This window comes from Gopherus evgoodei, chromosome 6 (assembly GCF_007399415.2).
Source record: "Gopherus evgoodei ecotype Sinaloan lineage chromosome 6, rGopEvg1_v1.p, whole genome shotgun sequence".
NCBI classification, from domain to species: domain Eukaryota; kingdom Metazoa; phylum Chordata; order Testudines; family Testudinidae; genus Gopherus; species Gopherus evgoodei.
In genome coordinates, this window is record NC_044327.1 from 95,172,390 (window position 1) to 95,192,967 (window position 20,578).

A 20,578-nucleotide genomic window follows, 5' to 3' on the forward strand; every position below is an offset into this window, starting at 1 on the left:
GACCGAGGTTCCCCTGGGCTGGGTTCCTCCTGCCCCAGAATCTCTCTCTCTCTCTCTCTCTCTCTCACACACACACACACTCTCATCTGAGTGGACCAGGTCAATCAGCACTCCCAAGCTGACCCCTTATATGTCCCTAGTCTCAGCAGGCTGGGTCAGCAGCACTTCCAAGCTGCCACCTTCCTATGCCACAGGTTCAGCATGTCCCTCTCCCCACTTTCATGATACAATTCTTCTGGTAGTAAAGCACTTGATGAGCAAACCCCACAGGATTTTGGGGATCTTTAGCTTAAGTAAGAGGAGCGTTGCTGCAGAGCAATGGGGAAGCCAAAAAAACAAGGTGGAGGGAGAAGCAACCAGCTTAGCTATAAAGTTATTTATTGCCAGATAATAACCATACAAGGAGAGCTAAGGAAACAAAACAGTTACAATATTAAATCTAACTTAAATTTGATTACAAAAATGAGGTTTAGAAAACTATACCTGATCACACAAGCAGGGCCGTCCTTACCCATATGCAAAGTACACAGCTGCGTAGGGCACCAGGAAACTTGGGGCACCAAATTTGTGGGTGCCCTGCACAGCTGTGTACTGCTTCAGCCCCTGCCCCACCTTTTCCCCAGGCTCCCCACCCCTGCTGTGCCCCTTCCCACTCCTGCTCCACCCCACCCCTGAGGACTGCAGCAGGGCTGGGCCTGCATTCACCGGCGGCAGGAAGTGCAGGGACCCGGCCTCAGCCGCGCCCACCATTGAGTGCTGGTGGGTGGTTCCCCATTGCCTTCCAAGCCACCCCCCACCCCTCCTACAGGGGGGCTGCGTAGCGCCCAGACTAGCTAGGGATGGCCCTGCACACAAGTCAGGGTTAGAAAGCTATTACCAGAGTAGAAAAAAAAAGAGAGAGTTGGGTTTTCTCCACTCTGTGAGGCTTGAACTGGTCGGTGTTCCCAGGTGGAGGTGGTAGCTGAGGGTCCAGAGTGCTGGAGACAGGCTGAGCCCCTAGCCCTATCAGTCAGGAGAAGATGACTTTCCAATGGAACTGATGCAGATTCTGGATCCAGTTATCAAAACACTTACTTGAGCAGGAGGTAGGGTTTTTTTGGTAGGGAAAGAACAGTGGTTCAAGGGAGAACACTAGATTTGTTTATGGGTAAACTGATGGTTCCTGGGAGTATACCAAAGTTGTTTTGTTCAGGGTAGACAATAGGAGCTGATCATTCCTGGCTATGAGTGGCATTCCTTGGAGAGAGCTCACAATGCAATTAGGCAGCTTTAGTATTTTGGATCCCAATAAAGGATTTATTACTAGAATTGGTCTGATAACTACTGAGCTGGGTGTGTGCAGGCATGGGTTCATTAACATCTGGAGCAGAGGTCCCTCATCATGCAGTGCTTTCCTGCTTTTCTGGTCCCAGAGTTCAGTGCGGTTCTTGCCTTGGAATCTCTGTTCTCCATTCTGTATGCTAAGGGAGATGCCTCCCTGTCCCATCTTTGATGAAAATGAGGCTAGGGGAGTTTCTTTAATCCTGTCACTCTTGTCCAGAGGGGTTTAGGTGTGTCTCCAACTGCCTTTTCATTGCTTTTTGTAAGTCTTTCTTCTGATCAGTTTTGGTTCAAGCAGCGGCTGGGGGGCGAGGTGTTCTTCGTTAGTCAGACAGGCGGGAACTGAGCCGTGGTTCCCCAAGAACACAGAGTTGACAGGTAACAAGTCTTCCCCCCCGCCCCCCGCACACACACACATTGATGGGATCCTTGCGCTGAGTGTCCTCATCACATCCTTACTCCGTGGTACCAGGTTTGATCTTCAGTCCATCACAGCTACCGCATCAGTCGCTGGATCCTGCAAACCAGTAGAACGAGACCAATTGCTATTATAATTCGGAAACCGATGACCACCACCATGGGGTGACGCATGATATTTAAAAGACCTGTTGCACTGAGGCTCCACCCAAGCAAAGTCTCCTATCAGGAGTGATGGCCTGTGTTTTTAATTGTAGCTGCTAGCCTAGAGATCTTGATGGTGGTGTTGAATCTCGAGTTTGCCATTCTCCTCCTTTGCAGCTCAGCTTGTAAGCAGAGCTGAGTTAATAGTCCCTTAATGGCAGTGAGACTCAGTCCCAGTGAAACAGGGGAAACCTCCTTGTAGAGCTCAGGATAGGCATTCAAATGTTGTTCAGTCCATATAGGCACAGTAAACTTAATATCACAACTAACAATGGTGATTGCATTACAGAAACAGCAAGTAATGTAAGGCATCATGGATTGAATCCACTGTCCTTTTAATCAGTACAATATTACATTGAGTTCTCACACACACACATGCTTTACTAGCATAGACAATAACGGACCCCTCTTCCTGGATAACATAGAAAGAACATTGGACTAAGTCTCAAGGTTTTGGGAAGAAGCATTCATCATGTTCCTCCTATGCTAGGTCTTGACAGATATAGCCCAAAACTTCTTTTCTCCTACACCCTTTTACATGTACTGTGTTCCACACACTATCTTTCTGCCAGGCCCAATGTTAGGATCTCTGGAGTACATTATAGAGTTAGCATTATTCTGTAATCCCAGTGGGACTACCAGGTGGATTACTCTAATTTCTTTGCCTGTCACAATTATCGGGGATAACTGCAAGCATTGCTGGTGGTGACTGTATGGAGCGTTAACTAGTCTGCATCAGGGCTGGAGGACTAATTCTTCCTCCGTTATGTGAGTCCAAATCAAGTTGGTTGCCTCCATGGGAATTTGTCCTGCTATGGCTTGCCGAATCAATTCCATGATTACTTCCTGGGTGAGATCCTGAGCTTGCTCACAAGCTGAGGTCAATGAGACATTATTCTGGAGGGACTGTACACCAAACATTATTAACTCTTCATGCTTTTCTATGTCTCTCTCACCCAGGTAATACCTCACTTATTAACTGCTTGCTCTTCTTCAACTGTTTCAAAGTGCTTTTAATGAGGTTCCCATCTTTCCTATATTGTCGGTGGCATATGATAGTCTATTAGCCAGAATTTCTATGTTTGCGGCATCAACTAAAGAGATTCCTGGTCTTACAGGTGCAATCCAATCACTTAATTCCCTTTTTACATGGTCGGCCCCTTGCCGCATTTTTACCCACACATCCCAACCCTTATGGAACCAGTCTGTGGGACCTTGCTGAATCAGGTCATGTCCACCTAAAGTCCAGTGGTTCCCAGTTTACGAGGAAACAGGTGATATTCATGCCTGCTGGTGTGATCAGAGACAGCTGCAGTTCATCTCCGGGTAATGGAAGTGTCTGGGTTCCGACAATAATGATGACACCTAGGGGCATGGTTGCTCCCCAAACGGTGGAGGAAACCAGGACTATCTGGAACCATCTGTCACCTGGGAGGCTGTCACTGGTTGCATTTGATGGTGTACAACCCTTTTGAGACCACAATGGTTTACAGAATAATGGGATGGAGTCTGGTGTGGTCTCAATTTCTTAACAAAACTTGAGTGACTCCCCAGTGGCACTCTGCGTGCAACTGGCAATGCTTTCCCAGGGGCAACCCAAGGAGTTGCCATCAGCATAGAACTGGTAGCGATGCTGAATGGCCAGGGGTTTGCTCCCATTCCCATAGAATCCATGCATGTGGCACAGCAATTTTATTTCCTGGACCAGCTGCCAAGCACCTCCTGAGGTTCAGAGGGATCACAAGTTCAGCATAGGGCCTTGACAGCATCACACTCCAGACACTTATGAACAGCAGGATGCTGGTGCACAGGGGGATGTCATGACTCATGTTTGGGACCTGTGAGGGGACAGAGAAGACAAAACAACCCCCCCCAAGTATATACTGGGAGAATCTGAGACCAATATTGCGGGGTGACATGAAGCAGTGACCTACGTGAGAGTGGCCATAATAAGTCAGGGACTTCTCTGGCCTTCTTCTACCTCAACATCAGGGTAGGCACTGACAAACCCACCTGACATGTATTTTCCAGTGACCCCAGACTGTTCCTTTTTGCTAGCTAAGAAGGTTGGCTGTCAGGATGAAAAAGACAGCTATAATATTCCTTGAGGGTCCCATGGTTTACCCTTCCACTTTTTGAGCTGTGAGGAATGAAACCATCTCTGCCACAGTTTCCCATTTTTTCCATTCAGGATTTCTACCTGATAAACGCTGGGGCTAGCCCAATTCACAATAAAGCAGGACCCATCCCAGGTGTATGTCAAAGAATTGTTCTTCACTGAAAACCTTCTGTACATTACTGGTTGGCCTAATTCCCATATCAACGGAGGTTTCCCCCAGCCTAGTTTTTTGCCCGTGGTTTGCTGTACTATGCCTAGTTGTGCTGCCACTCACTTGTGTAAAGCAGCTATCGCCTCTCCTAAGGTTTGTACCCATTCATCTGCTACCATCTTTCCTTCCCAGGCACTACGCAGTTCCACTCCCAACCACCAACTTTCAGGCATGTGCATTTGTCTTCCAGTCATAACTTCAAAGGGAGTGTACCCATGTATCACCTCTGAGCCTCTCAGAGCCATTAAAATGGTTGTTAGCTTTTCATCCCAATCCCTCCCTGAGCTTATTTTCTCAGAGCTTTCTTTAGTATGTGATTGCTTCATTCAACTTGTCCAGAGGACTCAGGGTGTCCAGCTATGTGGAAATGTTTCTTAATGCCTAAAGCTTTACATAGATCTTGCATAACTTCTCCCACAAAATGGAATCCCAAATCTGAATCAATTACTCTGGGAATTCCCATTCTTGAGAAAACCATGTTAAAGAGGCAGTGTTGGTTTTAGTAGGGATGGCTTCGACCCATTTGGCGAAAGAATCTACTATTACCAGGCAGTATTTATTCCCTCTACTGCTGGTGGCTAAAGGGCCTATGAAATCTATCTGAATCTGGGCCCAGGGACCCTCTATTCTTTGGTGCCCCAATGCATTTTTTTGAACCTAGTGATCAGCATTAACCATGGTACACCGCAGAGAATTATCACACCACTGATCTATATCCACTTGCATGCCCGGCCACCACTCTGTATCTTTAACCCTATTTAAAGTATCCTGTTTTCCTCTATGCTCTTGCTCATGCACAAACTGAATCAGGTCCCCCCATACCTGGCTGGGGACTATCCAGTGCCTTTGATCATATGCATCCACTGCCCACCAGACATCTCCAACCTGCTCAATCCTGTATTTCCCTGTGGGATCTTTCCCTGTCTTGGCTAAGGACTGTTTTTTGTATCCCCATCTTGAAGGGTACTTAAGTCCAAGGTATCTATTCCTTTGCCTAAAGCATTTCCCTGGGTAGTTACTGCCTCTATTTGTTCTAATTGGTCTGTCTCTCTAGTGTGGTTACTAGTAGCAGCAGCAGCTTTGGCTAAGGCATCAGCTTTATTGTTCCAGTGTGCTTCTTCTAAATGATTTTTCTGAAGCCCCTTAGTGTGTCACCCAGCTGTCTCAAGTTCATTCCTTGTCCAGATTTGCAATTTGTCTCCATTTGTCTGAATGAAGGGAGCTCCCTTCGTTTCCGATGTCTTGGACCTTGGTTGAGGAGCCCACCTGGACAATCTCAGCATGCAAGATTGTTAGTCGAAATCACAATCGCTTCCTACACATCAATGTCAGGGAGCTCAGAGCTGTTTGCCTGTTGTATGCCTTCCTCCCAGTGCTGTTCATTCACAGAGTCCTCATGAAGATCAAGCCAGACAGGGTGAAGGTGATCCTCATAGCGCCAGCTTAGCTGCACCAGCACTGCTGCTGGACCTCTTGTTGGCTGCTCCGTTACAGCTACTGTTCAGGCCGGACCTGCTGTCCCAAAACCACAGCAGTCTTCTGCATATGAACCTGGTGGTGCTGCATCTGATGGTTTGGCTGCTGCATAGTTAAATGCAGAGGAGCAGGAGTGCTTGTCCGGTGTCCAACTGGTCCTGTTGGGCAGCAGAAAGCCCTCCACCAGAGTGATCTACCTGGCCAAATGAAAGCAGTTCTCTTGTTGGACCTTGGATAAAGGCATTCAGACTGAGCGCACATCGCTGCAGTTATGGAGATATACCTGTTTCATAGAACTGGAAGGGACTCTGAAAGGTCATCGAGTCCAGCCCCCTGCCTTCACTAGCAGGACCCAGTGGCGTAGCCAGGTTCTACGTGTAGGGGGAGCAAACATAAAAAAGGCATCGCTATTGGCTCCTCTAGCCATGCCTGCCACCCCCCACGGCTCCTCTGCCACCAGGTGCTGCTTTTTGAAAGCATGCTGAAGGGAAGCGGCTACTTCCCCTGCACCCGGCTAGCTACACTACCGGCAGGACCAAGTACTGATTTTGCCGCAGGTCCCTATGTAGTCCCTTCAAGGATTGAACTCACAACCCTGGGTTTAGCAGGTCAATGCTCAAACCACTGAGCTATCCTGAACTACTTTCTACAGCTCAAGCTCCAAGAGCCGAAGAACTTGTGGATCTAAATGCAGAGGAGGCCTGGAATTACTTTAAGTTGCAGCTGCAGAAACTATCGGAAGCCTGCATCCCAAGAAAGGGGAAAAAAACCACAGGCAGGAGTTGTAGACCAAGATGGATGAGCAAGCATCTCAGAGAGGTGATTAAGAAAAAGCAGAAAGCATACAAGGAGTGGAAGAAGGGTGGGATTAGCAAGGAAAGCTACCTTAGTGAGGTCAGAACATGTAGGGATAAAGTGAGAGAGGCTAAAAGCCAAGTAGAGTTGGACCTTGCAAAGGGAATTAAAACCAGTGGTAAAAGGTTCTATAGCCATATAAATAAGAAGAGAAAGAAGAAGTGGGACTGCTAAACACTGAGGATGGAAAAGAGGTTAAGGATAACCTAGGCATGGCCCAATATCTAAATAAGTACTTTGCCTCAGTCTTTAATAAGACTAATGAGGAGCTTAGGGATAATGGAAGGATGACAAATGGGAATGAGGATATGGAGGTAGATATTACCACATCTGAGGTAGAAGCCAAACTTGAACAGCTTAATGGGACAAAATCAGAGGGCCCAGACAATCTTCATCCAAGAATATTAAAGGAACTGGCGCATGAAATTGCAAGCCCACTAGCGAGAATTTTTAATGAATCGGTAAACTCAGGGGTTGTACCATACGACTGGAGAATTGCTAACATAGTTCCTATCTTTAAGAGAAGGAAAAAAAGTGATCCGAGTAACTATAGGCCTGTTAGTTTGACATCTGTAGTATGTAAGGTCTTGGAAAAATTTTTGAAGGAGAAAGTAGTTAAGGACATTGAGGTCAATGGTAATTGGGACAAATTACAACATGGTTTTACTACAGGTAGATTGTGCCAAACCAACCTGATCTCCTTCTTTGAGAAGGTGATAGATTATTTAGACAAAGGAAATGCAGTAGACCTAATTTACCTTGATTTCAGTAAGGCATTTGACACGGTTCCACATGGGGAATTATTAGTCAAATTGGAAAAGATGGGGATCAATATGAAAATTGAAAGGTGGATAAGGAACTGGTTAAAGGGGAGACTACAACGGGTCGTACTGAAGGGTGAACCGTCAGGCTGGAAGGAGGTTACTAGTGGAGTTCCTCAAGGATCGGTTTTGGGACCAATCTTATTTAACCTTTTTATTACTGACCTTGGCACAAAAAGTGGGAATGTGCTAATAAAGTTTGCGGATGACACAAAGCTGGGGGGTATTGCTAACACGGAGAAGGACCAGGATATCATACAGGAAGATCTGGATGACCTTGTAAACTGGAGTAATAGTAATAGGATGAAATTTAATAGTGAAAAGTGCAAGGTCATGCACTTAGGGATTAATAATAAGAATTTTAGATATACACTGGGGACACATCAGTTGGAAGCAACAGAGGAGGAGAAGGACCTTGGAGTATTGGTTGATCACAGGATGACTATGAGCCGCCAATGTGATATGGTTGTTAAAAAAGCTAATGCGGTTTTAGGATGCATCAGGCGAGGTATTTCCAGCAAAGATAAGGAGGTGTTAGTACCGTTTTATAAGGTACTGGTGAGACCTCACCTGGAATACGGTGTGCAGTTCTGGTCGCCCATGTTTAAGAAGGATGAATTCAAACTGGAACAGGTTCAGAGACGGGCTACTAGGATGATCCGAGGAATGGAAAACTTGTCATATGAAAGGAGACTCAAAGAGCTTGGCTTGTTTAGTCTAGCCAAAAGAGGGCTGAGGGGGGATATGCTTGTTCTTTATAAATATATCAGAGGGATTAATATTAGGGAGGGAGAGGAATTATTTAAGCTTAGTACCAATGTAGACACAAAAACGAATGGGTATAAACTGGACACTAGGAAGTTTAGACTTGAAATTAGACGAAGGTTTCTAACCATTAGAGGAGTGAAGTCCTGCAACAGCCTTCCAAGGGGAGTAGTGGGGGCAAAAGACATATCTGGCTTTAAGACTAAGCTTGATAAGTTTATGGAAGGGATGGTATGATGGGATAGCTTAATTTTGGCAATTGATCTTTGATTACCAGCAGATAAGTATGCCCAGTGGTCGGTGATGGGATACGGGATGGGATGGGATCTGAGTTACTGCAGAGAATTCTTTCCTGAGTGCTGGCTGGTGAGTCTTGCTCACATGCTCAGGGTTTAGCTGATCGCCATATTTGGGGTTGGGAAGGAATTTTCCTCTGGGGCAGATTGGCAGAGGCCCTGGAGGTTTTTCACCTTCCTCTGCAGCACGGGGCATGGGTCACTTGCTGGTGGATTCTCTGCAGCTTGAGGTCTTCAAACCACAATTTGAAGAGTTCAATAACTCGGTCATAGGTTAGGGGTTTGTTATAGAAGTGGATGGGTAGGGTTCTGTGGCCTGCTTTGTGCAGGAGGTCAGACTAGATGATCACGTTGGTCCCTTCTGACCCTAAAGTCTATGAATCTATGAGTCTGTCTCTTTCCTGTCATGGTCCACTTGGCTACTATCTTGGCCTTCCATCCACTGCTGAGGGTAGGTCATTTTTTCCCCAGGACACGACGGCCAGGTTCCTCAAGGGGCCTCAAGGGCCTCTACCCACATATCAGGGACCCTGTGCCTCCGTGAGACCTGAATCTTATGCTGTCACAGCTCATGGGTCCACTCTTCGAGCCTCTGGCTTCTTGCTCTCTCCTCCTTTCCTGGAAGGTTGCATTCTTGGGTGCAATACCATCTTCCCGCTGGGTCTCTGAGATTAGAGTGCTACCTCTGAACTGCCCTATACAGTCTTTTACAAAGACAAGGTCCAGCTGTGGTCACACCTGGCTTTTCTGCCCATGGTGGTCTCACAGTTTCATACAGGCAGGATATTTACGCACTTGTCTTTTTTTCCAAAGCTGCATAAGTCAGAGGATGAATGTAGGTTACATTCCCTAGACATCAGGAAAGCGCTAGCTTTCTACATTGAAAGGACCAAACCATTCCACAAATTGACACAATTGTTCATCGTGGTGGCCACAGGATGAAAGGTTGTCCAGTGTTTGCTCAAAGAATTTCTTCTTGGATCACTGCCTGAATTTGCTGCTGCTACGACCAAGCAATGGTGACCCTTCTGGCGATCGAACCACCCACTGAACCATGGCACAAGCCTCTTTGGCAGCTTTCCTAGCCCAAGTGCCTATCCAGGACATCTGTAGAGCAACTACCTGGTCGTCTGTGCACACATTCACATCCCATTACATACTCCATAGGCCCGGGATGATGCTGGCTTCAGTAAAGCAGTGCTGCAAGCCGCAAGATTGTGAACTCTGAGCCCATAAACTCAGATTGTTTGTGAGTCACCAAGAATGGAATTGACGAGCAAGCACTCGAAGAAGAAAAAATGGTTACTTACCTTCTCATAACTCTTGTTCTTCTAGATGTGTTTCTCATGTCCATTCCATTACCCACCCTCCTACTTCTAAGTCAAAGTTGCCGGGAAGAAGGAACTGAGAGGGCGTAGGGTCGGCAGTGCCTGATATGCCAGCACATGAGCTCGGCCCTCAAGGGGACACCACAGCCGACCCTATGGATACCGCTAAGGCAAAAATCTCGGACTGTGCACGTGGACGCGCACATGCCTAAAATGGTATGGACATGAGCAACACATCTCGAAGAACAACAGTTACGAAAAGGTAGGTAACCATTTTTTACTGGAACCTTTTAGAAGAGTCTACCATTGGTGCAGCTGAAGAGACACTTCCCACTTTCCCATCTGTGAATGAATGAATTGAAATATAGATCTCAAATATTAAGATACTATGTTTCCAGATACAGTAGTAAGAAAAAAATAGGGAACCAGACTGAATAAATTATTGTGATTAAATGAAGTTTTATGTGTGAAAGGGAAGAAGTCAACTGTAAGTGATATAATTTTGTGCAAAATAGTGTAAACTTTAATGACAAGGTTTACCTCATGGACAATCCTGTTGGGGAAAAAAGAGGGTTGCATTCCTATTAATTTAGTTTAGTTTAGCAACAAAATGAAAAATGAAAGCTAATATTTGCAATCAAGCATGATTATGTTAAATTAGAGAAATACACTTGTGCTGAAAGAAGCAGTAAATAAAAGGGACTGAAACCAATGGTGTGTTATAAGGACATTTAACAGCAGAGTTTAATAATGTGAAATAATGCACAGACGCAGCTCAGCCATGTGTAACTAAGGTCCCACCATTGTTATTAAAATAAGAACAGAATGAAATGTTTATACAGCTGTTCTGACCTGCTGGAGAACAACCATTCTTGAAGTGATTTTGTGTTGTTTAATGGACTGTTAAAACAAGTTCAAAGATCATAACAGAATATGGAGGAACTTTGTATAAACTCTGTGAACTTTAAACTGGACATCTCAGCAGCTAGCTAAGTGTTGATGTAGAAATTGCACAGCATGCTTGCTGAAGTTTCAAAGCTGGCAATGGGATGCACTGCATGGAGTCTCCAGGGAAAGTGACTTGTGGAAGAAAGTTGCTGAGCAGAGCCAACAAGCTTGAGCTTAGTGTATGTCCCAACATGGTAGTACCAACAGCTATGACACAAGTTATCTTACACAAAGTGGTCTGATGAGATATGTTGCACAAAGAGACTGGAATATTTGAACTCAGAGGTGATGGCATGTTCTCCGATTGGATGGTGAGAGGGGACAGCTCTCAAGTTGGTTGGACATTTCAAATCTGTAATCAGATGGTGATTCATATTTCTGACAGTCCACACCAGCATCTCCAAGAAGAGGAACCAGAAATTACTGGTTGGGGAATTCTGTGCACATATGTGCAGAATTCATGTGCCATGCATAATATTTTTTCTCCGCAGATAATACGTTCTGCCGGAAAGGTGCTGCAGTTATGCCTTTTTCCCACCAGGGGCTGCTGTGGTGTGGGAACAGAGCTTCTGGGCCAGTCCCAGCTGCGGATAGGGAAGAGAAGAGGTAGGTCAGGAGGCATGGGATATGGAGGGACAGGCAGCATGGGGCACATGGGACTGCTGGGCGGGGTCACAGACTGGGGTTTGGAAGGGCTAGTGGGGGGGGCAGATAGTCAGGGGCTGAATGGGAGTGGGGGTGCAGGGACACCTGGGGATAGGGAGGAGGGTTGGCTGAGAGGGGGTGCAGTCATGGGGATAGAGGTCAGCTAGGTGCAGTGGTGAAGGCTCCCTAACAATCTCTTCCTGCCTCCCACCCAAAAAATCCTCTATTCCATATTTTTCCCACCCACACCCAACAGCACTCCAAATTCACACCCAGGCACCTTCACAGCAATTACTTACCTCTCTCTCAGCTCCTTTGTTACCTGACTCCCCCAAACCTTTGCACTACTTCTGAGTGGTGCAGGAAATATGTTTCTATATTGTAGTTTAAATCAGTTACTCAGAGTTCTGTATTAATATGCCTCGCAAGGAATCTATTTGTCAAAAAACATTTCCTGAATCTTTTTTTGTTGTCTGTATTGTTACATACTTGCTGACAGGTATTTTGAAATAAATTACCAAAATAATTGAAACTGGTATGATTATATGTGTTATTTTGACAAATAAAATATGCAGAATTTTAAAATTTTGTGCGCAGAACTTTTGTTTGGGGCAGAATTCTCCCAGAAGTAAGAAATGGGATAAAAAAGCCTGTCTCCTCCAGCACATCACTTCCCGAAAGCCAGCACATGCACAGGGAGAAGACTGAGGTCCTGGACCAGCCACCTGGGAACCCACCTGGTGATATCACATATCTATCTCAGACAGGCACCTTTCACTACCTCTTTCTCTTTTCCAGCAATTTAGGTTATCTATAGCACATCATAAAAAGATAATAGTCGTGTCTGGCATTTGCTCCATCTGTGTTTGCAGTGTCAACTCCTGCTATGAACTGTTACTGAGCAGAAAGCTGGTGGCTGAGCAAAGATCTAGAGATAAATAACAGACTTTTTTTTGCATGCTGACTCAAATTAGTCAATTGACTACTTTTTGAAACGGAGTAGTTAATTAATAAGGAAATATGCATGCTTGTATGTACTTTAAAGATTGTCACAGTTACAGTGTTCCAAACCAAAATCGTTGTAAAGTAACCTCAAATCTAAACAAGTTACTGTTGTTAACTAAAATTGTTAAACACTGTAGCATAGTTAATGGTTTCATATTGGCTTTCAGGTTCTAGGTGTATCCATACATAAACTAGACTGGGAGTAGGCAACCTATGACACACGTGCCGAAGGTGGCACACGAACTGATTTTCAGTGGCACTCACTCTGCCCGGAATCTGGCCACCAGTCAGGGGGGCTCTACAATTTAATTTTAAATGAAGCTTCTTAACCATTTAAAAAACCTTATTTACTTTACATACAACAATAGTTTAGTTATATATTATAGACGTATAGAAAGAGACCCTCTAAAAACGTTAAAATGTATGACTGGCACTCAAAACCTTAAATTAGAGTGAATAAATGAAGACTCAGCACACTATTTCTGAAAGGTTGCCGACCCCTGAATTAGACCAACTGTGTAAGCCTCTTAACCTGCACAAGCCTATGCAGTTTGTTATAAATGTAGGTGTTTCTGAGTTAGTTAGGAGTGTTAATCAGATCTTGGGGCTAATATAATTTTTGGAAAGTAGGTTAAATAGTAGACTACAACAGATCCATTAGGAAGGAGAGCTTGGTGAATTGGTATGTAAGTAATAGACCAAACTGTCTTATGCTTTGGCTTGTTTTTCCTCTATTGTAAGCAACAGTACAGTTGATGAGCAGTTGGTGCATGTGAGGCCCTATTCTGAGGGACTCTTAGTCAAAATTCTTAATAAAGTCACCTTCTCAGGATAGTGGTTAAGTGTTATTTTCTGTTGTGATTGTAGTGTCTGAGTCTTAATATCTAGATGGTTATTGCATCAACTAACTTTCTAGTTTGTTAGCAAAATCATAGTCCAGTACTATTTTGGCCTTGTTATATCTTATACACTATTCGTTGCTGTTGTTAAGGATAGTTAATATAACACTATAAAATTAAAGTCAACCTTCAAGTTCTTGTCTTTAATTAAGCAATCAAAATCCAAAGAACCTGAAAAAAGGTGGAATGGATAATCAGTTAAGCAGTTTGCTTAATTAAGGTTTGTTTTATGCCCTATCTTTCTTACAAGAGTCTTCACAAAATGTCTAGCAGTAGTAGCAGCATATCTGATGGCTTGCCTATGCTTGAAATGCTACAGCAGCACAGCTGCAGCTGCTCTGCTGTAGCGCTTCAGTGTAGATACGCACTACAGTGATGGGAGGAGCTTGCCCATCAGTGTAGTAATCCACCTTCCCAAGAAGCAGTAGCTAGGCCCCTGAAGAATTCCTCCACTGACATATTAGTGCCTACATGGGTGGCTAGGTCAGCTTAACTACATCATTCAGGGGTTTGGATTTTCCACACCACTGCTGATGCAGTCAGGTTGACCTAACTTCAGTGTAGACCAGGCTGTATAAGAAAGGATGTTCATTACCTGGGCAATTGGCTGATCATAAGCAGATCCCAGCAAGAGGTGGCAGCAAACCTTGACTATGCCCTCTTCCTGTTCTGTCACCTGGGCCTCCTAGTGATCTATTTGATGATTAACTGTTCTGTTCATTCCCTTTGGGGCATTTGGCATTGGCCATTGTTGGAAGACAGGATAGTGAGCTAGATGGACCTTTGCTCTGACCCAGTATGGCTGTTATTTTGCTTTTGTGTAGAAGTGGTCTCATCCCACTGCAGATCAATAGAATTCATAGGAGACCTGATCAGCGCCAGGACAATGAGAATGTATCCTTTTGAAGACAGGTCCCTGTTGATACAATTGCTAGTGCTCAGGATAGAATCAAACCTGACATTATGGATGTCGTGGACTGCTAGGCCATATTTTGATGTGCATGTATGTGGTACCGTTTACCTGACTTCACCTGAAACCATTTGAGTTCTGGCTCACATCTGTCTATTCACTGGCAAAACATCAAATGAGCAAGAAGTTCATGATTCCAACTCACATCATTGCAGATGATGGAATGAACTGACAAAGGTGCATGGAGGAGTACTATTTCCTGCCCCCCTTTCTGACAAGGACATTGATCACAGATATGTCAGACAGGTTGGATAGCCTACTTGGACCACTTACAGATGCAAGGGACTGATTCACCCGAAGACATGAAGTTCCACCTCAACATCCCAAGGTCCATTATACATGATATTCCTTCATTGGAATACCCCTGTGATATACTTGTTCGCCACCAAGTGTCAGAAGGGGTGTGAACTCAAGTTCACCAATGGATGCTTCCGTCTGCAGTGGTCCCAGAACCTCCTATATGACTTTTCACGGATTTTTCCCCTTATCCCAAGGGTGCTTTCCAAAATCAGAAGAGACAAAGCCATGATGATTCTCATAACCATACTGGCTGAAGTAGTTTTGGCTGACTGACATGCTGCAGGTATTCATTCAGCTACTGATCCAGTTCCCACACTGCCTCGACCTGCTCTCCTAACACCATGGCCAGATACTCTCTTTAGACCCAAAGTCACTGCAGCTGACAGCATGGCTAGTGGTTGGTTAAGTACCAGAGATGAGAACTGCGCCTTTCAGGTTCAGAAAATCCTGAAAGAGAGCAGGAAACATTGACCAAAAAGATATATTCATCTAAATGGAAGATGCTTTTGATATAAGCAGCCCAACATGGCTCAGACTCTATCCAGCCCTCTATATTGAAGATCTTTGCCTATCTGTTGCACCTGAAAGAGTCTGGCCTTTCACTCATTTAGGTCCACATTGCAGAAATTCCAGCTTATCATCCACTGGCAGTTATGCCTGGTTGTTTCTCTCTCCACTGTATCAAAGTTCCTGAAAGGACTATTACATACTTATTGGTCAGAGAACCTGGGACATCAGCACACTCCTCAAAATGCTCCTTGCAAGACGTCATTCTTAACATTGTCTTCCTTGTGGCTACTGCTTTGGCCAGAAGAGTGAGCGAGCTTCAGCCACTTATGGATGAACTCCCTATACATAATTTCACAGAGATAAGGTGGTCCTAAGACCTTACCTGAAATTCATCCCCCAGATGAATTTAATCTATCAACCTACTTGTTGTCTTTCTGAAACCATTTGTCATATACAGAAAAGAAACTGCACACACTTGATGTGCCCAGGACTTTGCTTTATTATATTGACAGGACCAAACTGCTCAGACTGTTTGTATGACTTCTATGTTTCTATGTCCTTGCAGCCCGTGCTGCTTCCTGCAGATCCCACTGGCGAACTGTCACCACTGTGAGCTGCAGGAGGCCATGCCTGCGGACAGTCAATGTAAACAAAATGTCTCTCGGCCCACCAGTGGATTACCCTGATGGGCTGTGTACTGAAAGTTGCCGACCCCTGGACTACAATATTGAAAAAAAAAAGTTACTGTAGTGACAGTTTTCACTGTAAATAGCAAATTGTTATTGATTTATAAAGCTATATTAAATGTTACTTTTCATAAAAATAGTGTTCACTATATTGTATAGTTCTTCTACTATCATCATAGTTACTTTACAAGCTTCAAACTATGTCCCTGATGCTCCCACTAGTTCCACATGGGTAGAATACAATGGGGTTCCTCACAGGAGCAGATTCAACTGCAAAATTAGAGCCTATATCCATTCTGTTCACAATACAAATGATGGGTACGTCCTTAGGCAGTTAAATTACTTCCCCCATTTTTATATGCAGATTACTGTAAAGTGTCTGAAGATGATAAAACTCTAAATGATTTTTGTTGTGGCTCCCGCACTGTGGAAGAATCTACCACAATGAAAATATTTATTTGGCCTGTATCATGAACATCATTTTTGGTGAGGTTGTTATAGACTATAATATATATTAATGGCATGATCTTAGCCAATATTTAAAAAAATAGTAAATGAATACTGTTCAAGAGATGTAGGAGACCAGTTACTGTATACATCCCTTCCTTGTTTTGACTCATACTGATTATGGGATAATTCAAAGTCTTATTAATTCTTTAGAATTGTTGACAAAGTTGAAAAAGATTAACTCAATATATGTAAACTGTCTGAAAGACAATCCAATATTACCAGTGGAATTTAATTCAAAGTGAATAAAGCAAAAAAAAATCACCTTAGAACAAGGTGAACTGATAATGTCATTACATGTTCTAACATGTTTTAAGTCTAGTGTAGACAAGGCACTGTATACTTCAGCATGATATAACTGCTCAAATTTAAAATCTAGGCTCCCCAGTAAGCTTTAACTTGATCAGTTTAGCACATGTTAATAGCAGAATGCCTTAACTGCATTAGATTTTTAAAACTAGTTATTAGTATGTATAAGTTAACACATTCTATTATCATACCTTTTAACTTAGTCAAGACAAGGCCTAAGAGGTACTGCTGCCATCTCTGAGTAAAACAGATACCCCAGATGAGGTTATTAGGAGTGGGATGGACAAAAGAAGAGGCTCAGGATTTACAGGTCTATGGGAGGGAATAGCCATCGTAGTATTGCAGCTTTATCACTGTGGGACAATGTTAGCATGTACTCTTCCACTCATGTAGTCTTCCATACAAAACTCAATTATGCCGAGGAGTGCATTTCACCCTTTGAAAGTACATATAGTTGGCCGATGGTGACCTCTTTTTTACTATTTAATACTTTTATTTAAAGCTATAATCTGCAGGAACTCTATTCATTGTAAACAGATGCCTGTGTACATGGCCATTCTTTTTCCATTTTAAGATATAACTTGCTCCTTAATTCCAAAGATTTGACTGTTCACAAGTTATGACACTAAAAAGGCCACTGAAACTGATTTCTTTTAAAGCACTGTAATATCAATTCTTCCAGCTTAATCAAATGTGTATAAACAATTCGGATAAGTATTAATCATAGTTATTTATTTCAATAATGTAAATTTTTTATTTATATTTATTTTCAGACACACTGCATTAGCAAGAGGATGTCAGCTTAGTCATTTCCCCCTGTGGAATGAGGAGATTTGATAATCATTTTTACCAATGATTGTTCTAAAACTTTCTATTGGCTCTCCTAGGAAAGCAATAAATAAAGAGATGTGACTCAGTATGTGACTGTGGATGGAAAATTGTTCTCTGCCTTCTGGTAAGTAGTAATGACAGCCCACCAGAAAATTATTTACAGATTCTAAAGCAGATCACAAAGAACTTTGACTCACTTTTGGTTTTTTTTTGGGTGAATGACAGCATTAAGAATGTAACCTCTCTTAACTCTGCTATACCCTGCTAGAATATAATTCACTCAGAACAAGAGGATGACATTGACAGCCTTCTCCAGGAACTTGTTTCACACCTACAAGTTTTTTTCTTCTTATCTCAGAGATTACATAGCACATTTAAGCAATATTCTGCATTAATCTAACCTCTGCCATTTGGACCACATTAACACACCAAGCCAGGTTTATGTACCTCACACGTCAGACCCTATCAAGGAACTTGGTAGTGGCGGTTTGATAAGGCACCATACCCTACTGAACTTGTTCTAAAAACGACAGCAGCAAAACACTCAACTACTCTCACTTTTTAATGACCTTGTTGTCCCCTTATTTAGTTGTTACCAACTAACTGCTTTACTATATGTATGTGTAGCTTAGAAATTTATACAACCAAAAATGCCATATTCCCTGGGATTTCAGATATATTTTTCTTTTATACACACTTCCATTATGTGCTAGAGAAAGCTGCGTCATGTACAGTTATTTAAATTTGAAGCTTCCTCTGGTGGCTTTAAGGTCACTACATGCTAGCTGTAAAGTCTTTAAAAACAAGAGTCTGAGATTAGTTTTGCAATTTCTGTATCTCAGTACTGAGATAAATAAATAAACTTGCAATACTGACAAATCAGTAGAGAAGATGAAATTAAAGAAAGGGTACTTTGTAATAACTACTCTCATTCTCAGAGTCTAAGCTTCTTATGAAAATGTGATGTAAATTATTGGGTTTCTTCCCATATTAATTGCTATTTAAATTTGGATTCTAAAATGTTCTCAAGCTTGTGAAATAACATTTCCAAACTTGTAGATTATCATGTCTTTCCAAGTAATTTTTTGGATATGTTTCTCAAGATGAAGAAAATTTAACCACACCCTCAAATTAAATTTTGATTGAGTTTCAAGAGAGCTGGGAACATTGTACAGTTTGTGCTGGAAGTCTGGAATTTTTAAATCTATCTTCTGAACTTTGTGATACAATGAAGAACCCAATTGCTTAACTAAACAAAAAAAATCAATCATCTGTAAATGGATTTAATCTTACAATTTTAAAAAATTAAATCTTAAAAAAGCCTGTACAGCTGGTGGGAATATTTTTTTTTCCATTCCTTAACATTTTCATTTTGGAAAATATCTTTTCTTCACTGTCTTGAAAACATACCTTCTAATTACACTATTCTCAGTATTTAATTGCTATACATTGATTAAAACAATGACCAACACTATTATATATTTATTAAAATTTCAAAGTGTTTAAAGAGAGCTTGGATTATGCACTGAGAGCATTTGCTTATTTTACTGCACAATTCATAAAACAAATAAGATAGCTGTATTTCAAAATCAGACAACAGAGATTCCTTTTCACACTTGTAAAGTGATATTTTTAGGAACTACAGCTATTGAAGGGCCAATACTTTATTACACTTTCCAAGCCAGCTCTGGACAGCTTTACATTCATTTCATCTCCTTTCTTTTTTCTCCCGCATTATCCTTTTGCTTTGTTCTCTTCTCCTCTTATTTACAGGATTCCGAGGATCATAGATTTCAAAAGTGTCTTCATCTTGCATGCTTGCATCTTTCACTTTTCTGCTTCTGTCCTCAAACTGAAGTACATGTGACAACCTAAAAAAACCCAAACAAATCATACTTCAAACTTGCTGAGTGAAAGAAGTGACATTAGAAATTGTAATTACAATATCCCTGGCAAAATGTACTGTTGTGAGATGGTCATCAAATGCAAAAATGAATTTACTACTACTACATATCACAGGGTAACCACTTTTACTTGCAAGTTTAAATGTTCTCATATCAGTGTTGTCTGATGGGCTTTTATTTCTAGTATCGAGTTCTTTTGTCTTGTTTCTATTTGATGCACCTTCCCAGATGAGTGAAATATAATCTTTCCAGAAACTGGGAGTGTTTTTCAAGTTTTCCTATTAGTCACTATGGACTTTCCTTTTAATACCTATGGTCAGCATGATTGTAGGCCTATTTCTATTTTTGCATTGAAAACTCCTAAAGTAAGTTCAGGGAATGCATTCTACGGGATCACAACCTTTAAGATTAAACAGGGAATGCATCAGTCCTCCTGTTCCACTTTAAACTGAACATGCTTTCTCATTCATAAAAAGGTTTGGAAGGCTCAGATTTTTATTGGTAAATGTTGGTAAACCCAGATTTCACCATACAGACAAACCCACGACAACATGTTTCCATTGATAATCAAAATTTACAATAGACAAAGTCAGAAAAATGCTGCTTGAGAACTTAGGGTGTGATTTAAGAATGTTTACTGTGTATTATGATGTGATTTTGACAGTTTGTGTTTTAATGTTTACAAAGCTTTAACTTTTTGCATTTCAAATTCTATGGTCATTAAATAAATATTGTCTGACGCCCTTAATTTCTCACAACCATGAAAACTTAAGTGGATAAAATTGAAAAAATGCGTACATAAAATGGATATTATCTATGAACATTATAAAACATAAAAATTGAATTCTGCCAAGCCTTTTCTTAGATTAAACTCTAATTCTGCTCTTCAAGTCAACTTTTTCTTTCTACTGTTGATTTGAAATCTTGACCATATTGGTAGTTCTCCATTTAATAAACTTCCCAGTGGTCTGAAAATGTTAACATGTTCTAGAGTCATAGATATCTTGTTGGCATAGTCAGTGGCAGGAAAGCCTGGAGTTGATCAACTCTGGCCTTATTAGTAAGTGTCACTGAAGTGGGAATTAGTATGGAAGATGTCAGAAAACATGAAATTTTAGGCTAGCCAAAATAAAATTTTTAAGGGAATAAAATTCAATTGCTCTACTGAAAAAAGACAAAATGAACCACGCATACGTATGACAAGTTTACCAGTTGTAAAACAATGATCTTTACTGACATGTCAGATACTTTT

The 20,578-nt window shown here is 42.2% G+C and overlaps 1 protein-coding gene across 3 annotated transcripts in view; it reads right to left on the bottom strand.

Annotated features, from left to right (window-relative positions):
• Positions 1 to 15,564: 15,564 nt before the first annotated feature.
• Positions 15,565 to 20,578, bottom strand: part of CWC27 (CWC27 spliceosome associated cyclophilin) — a 226,780-nt gene continuing 221,766 nt past the window's right edge. For 2 of the 3 annotated variants that reach the window (XM_030567316.1, XM_030567317.1), the window contains one exon: positions 15,565 to 19,293. In XM_030567316.1, coding sequence (XP_030423176.1) covers positions 19,131 to 19,293 — 163 coding nt within the window. In that variant the 3' untranslated portion in view covers positions 15,565 to 19,130. The remainder of the gene's footprint in view (positions 19,294 to 20,578) is intronic. The other variant, XM_030567318.1, reaches the window with a different exon arrangement.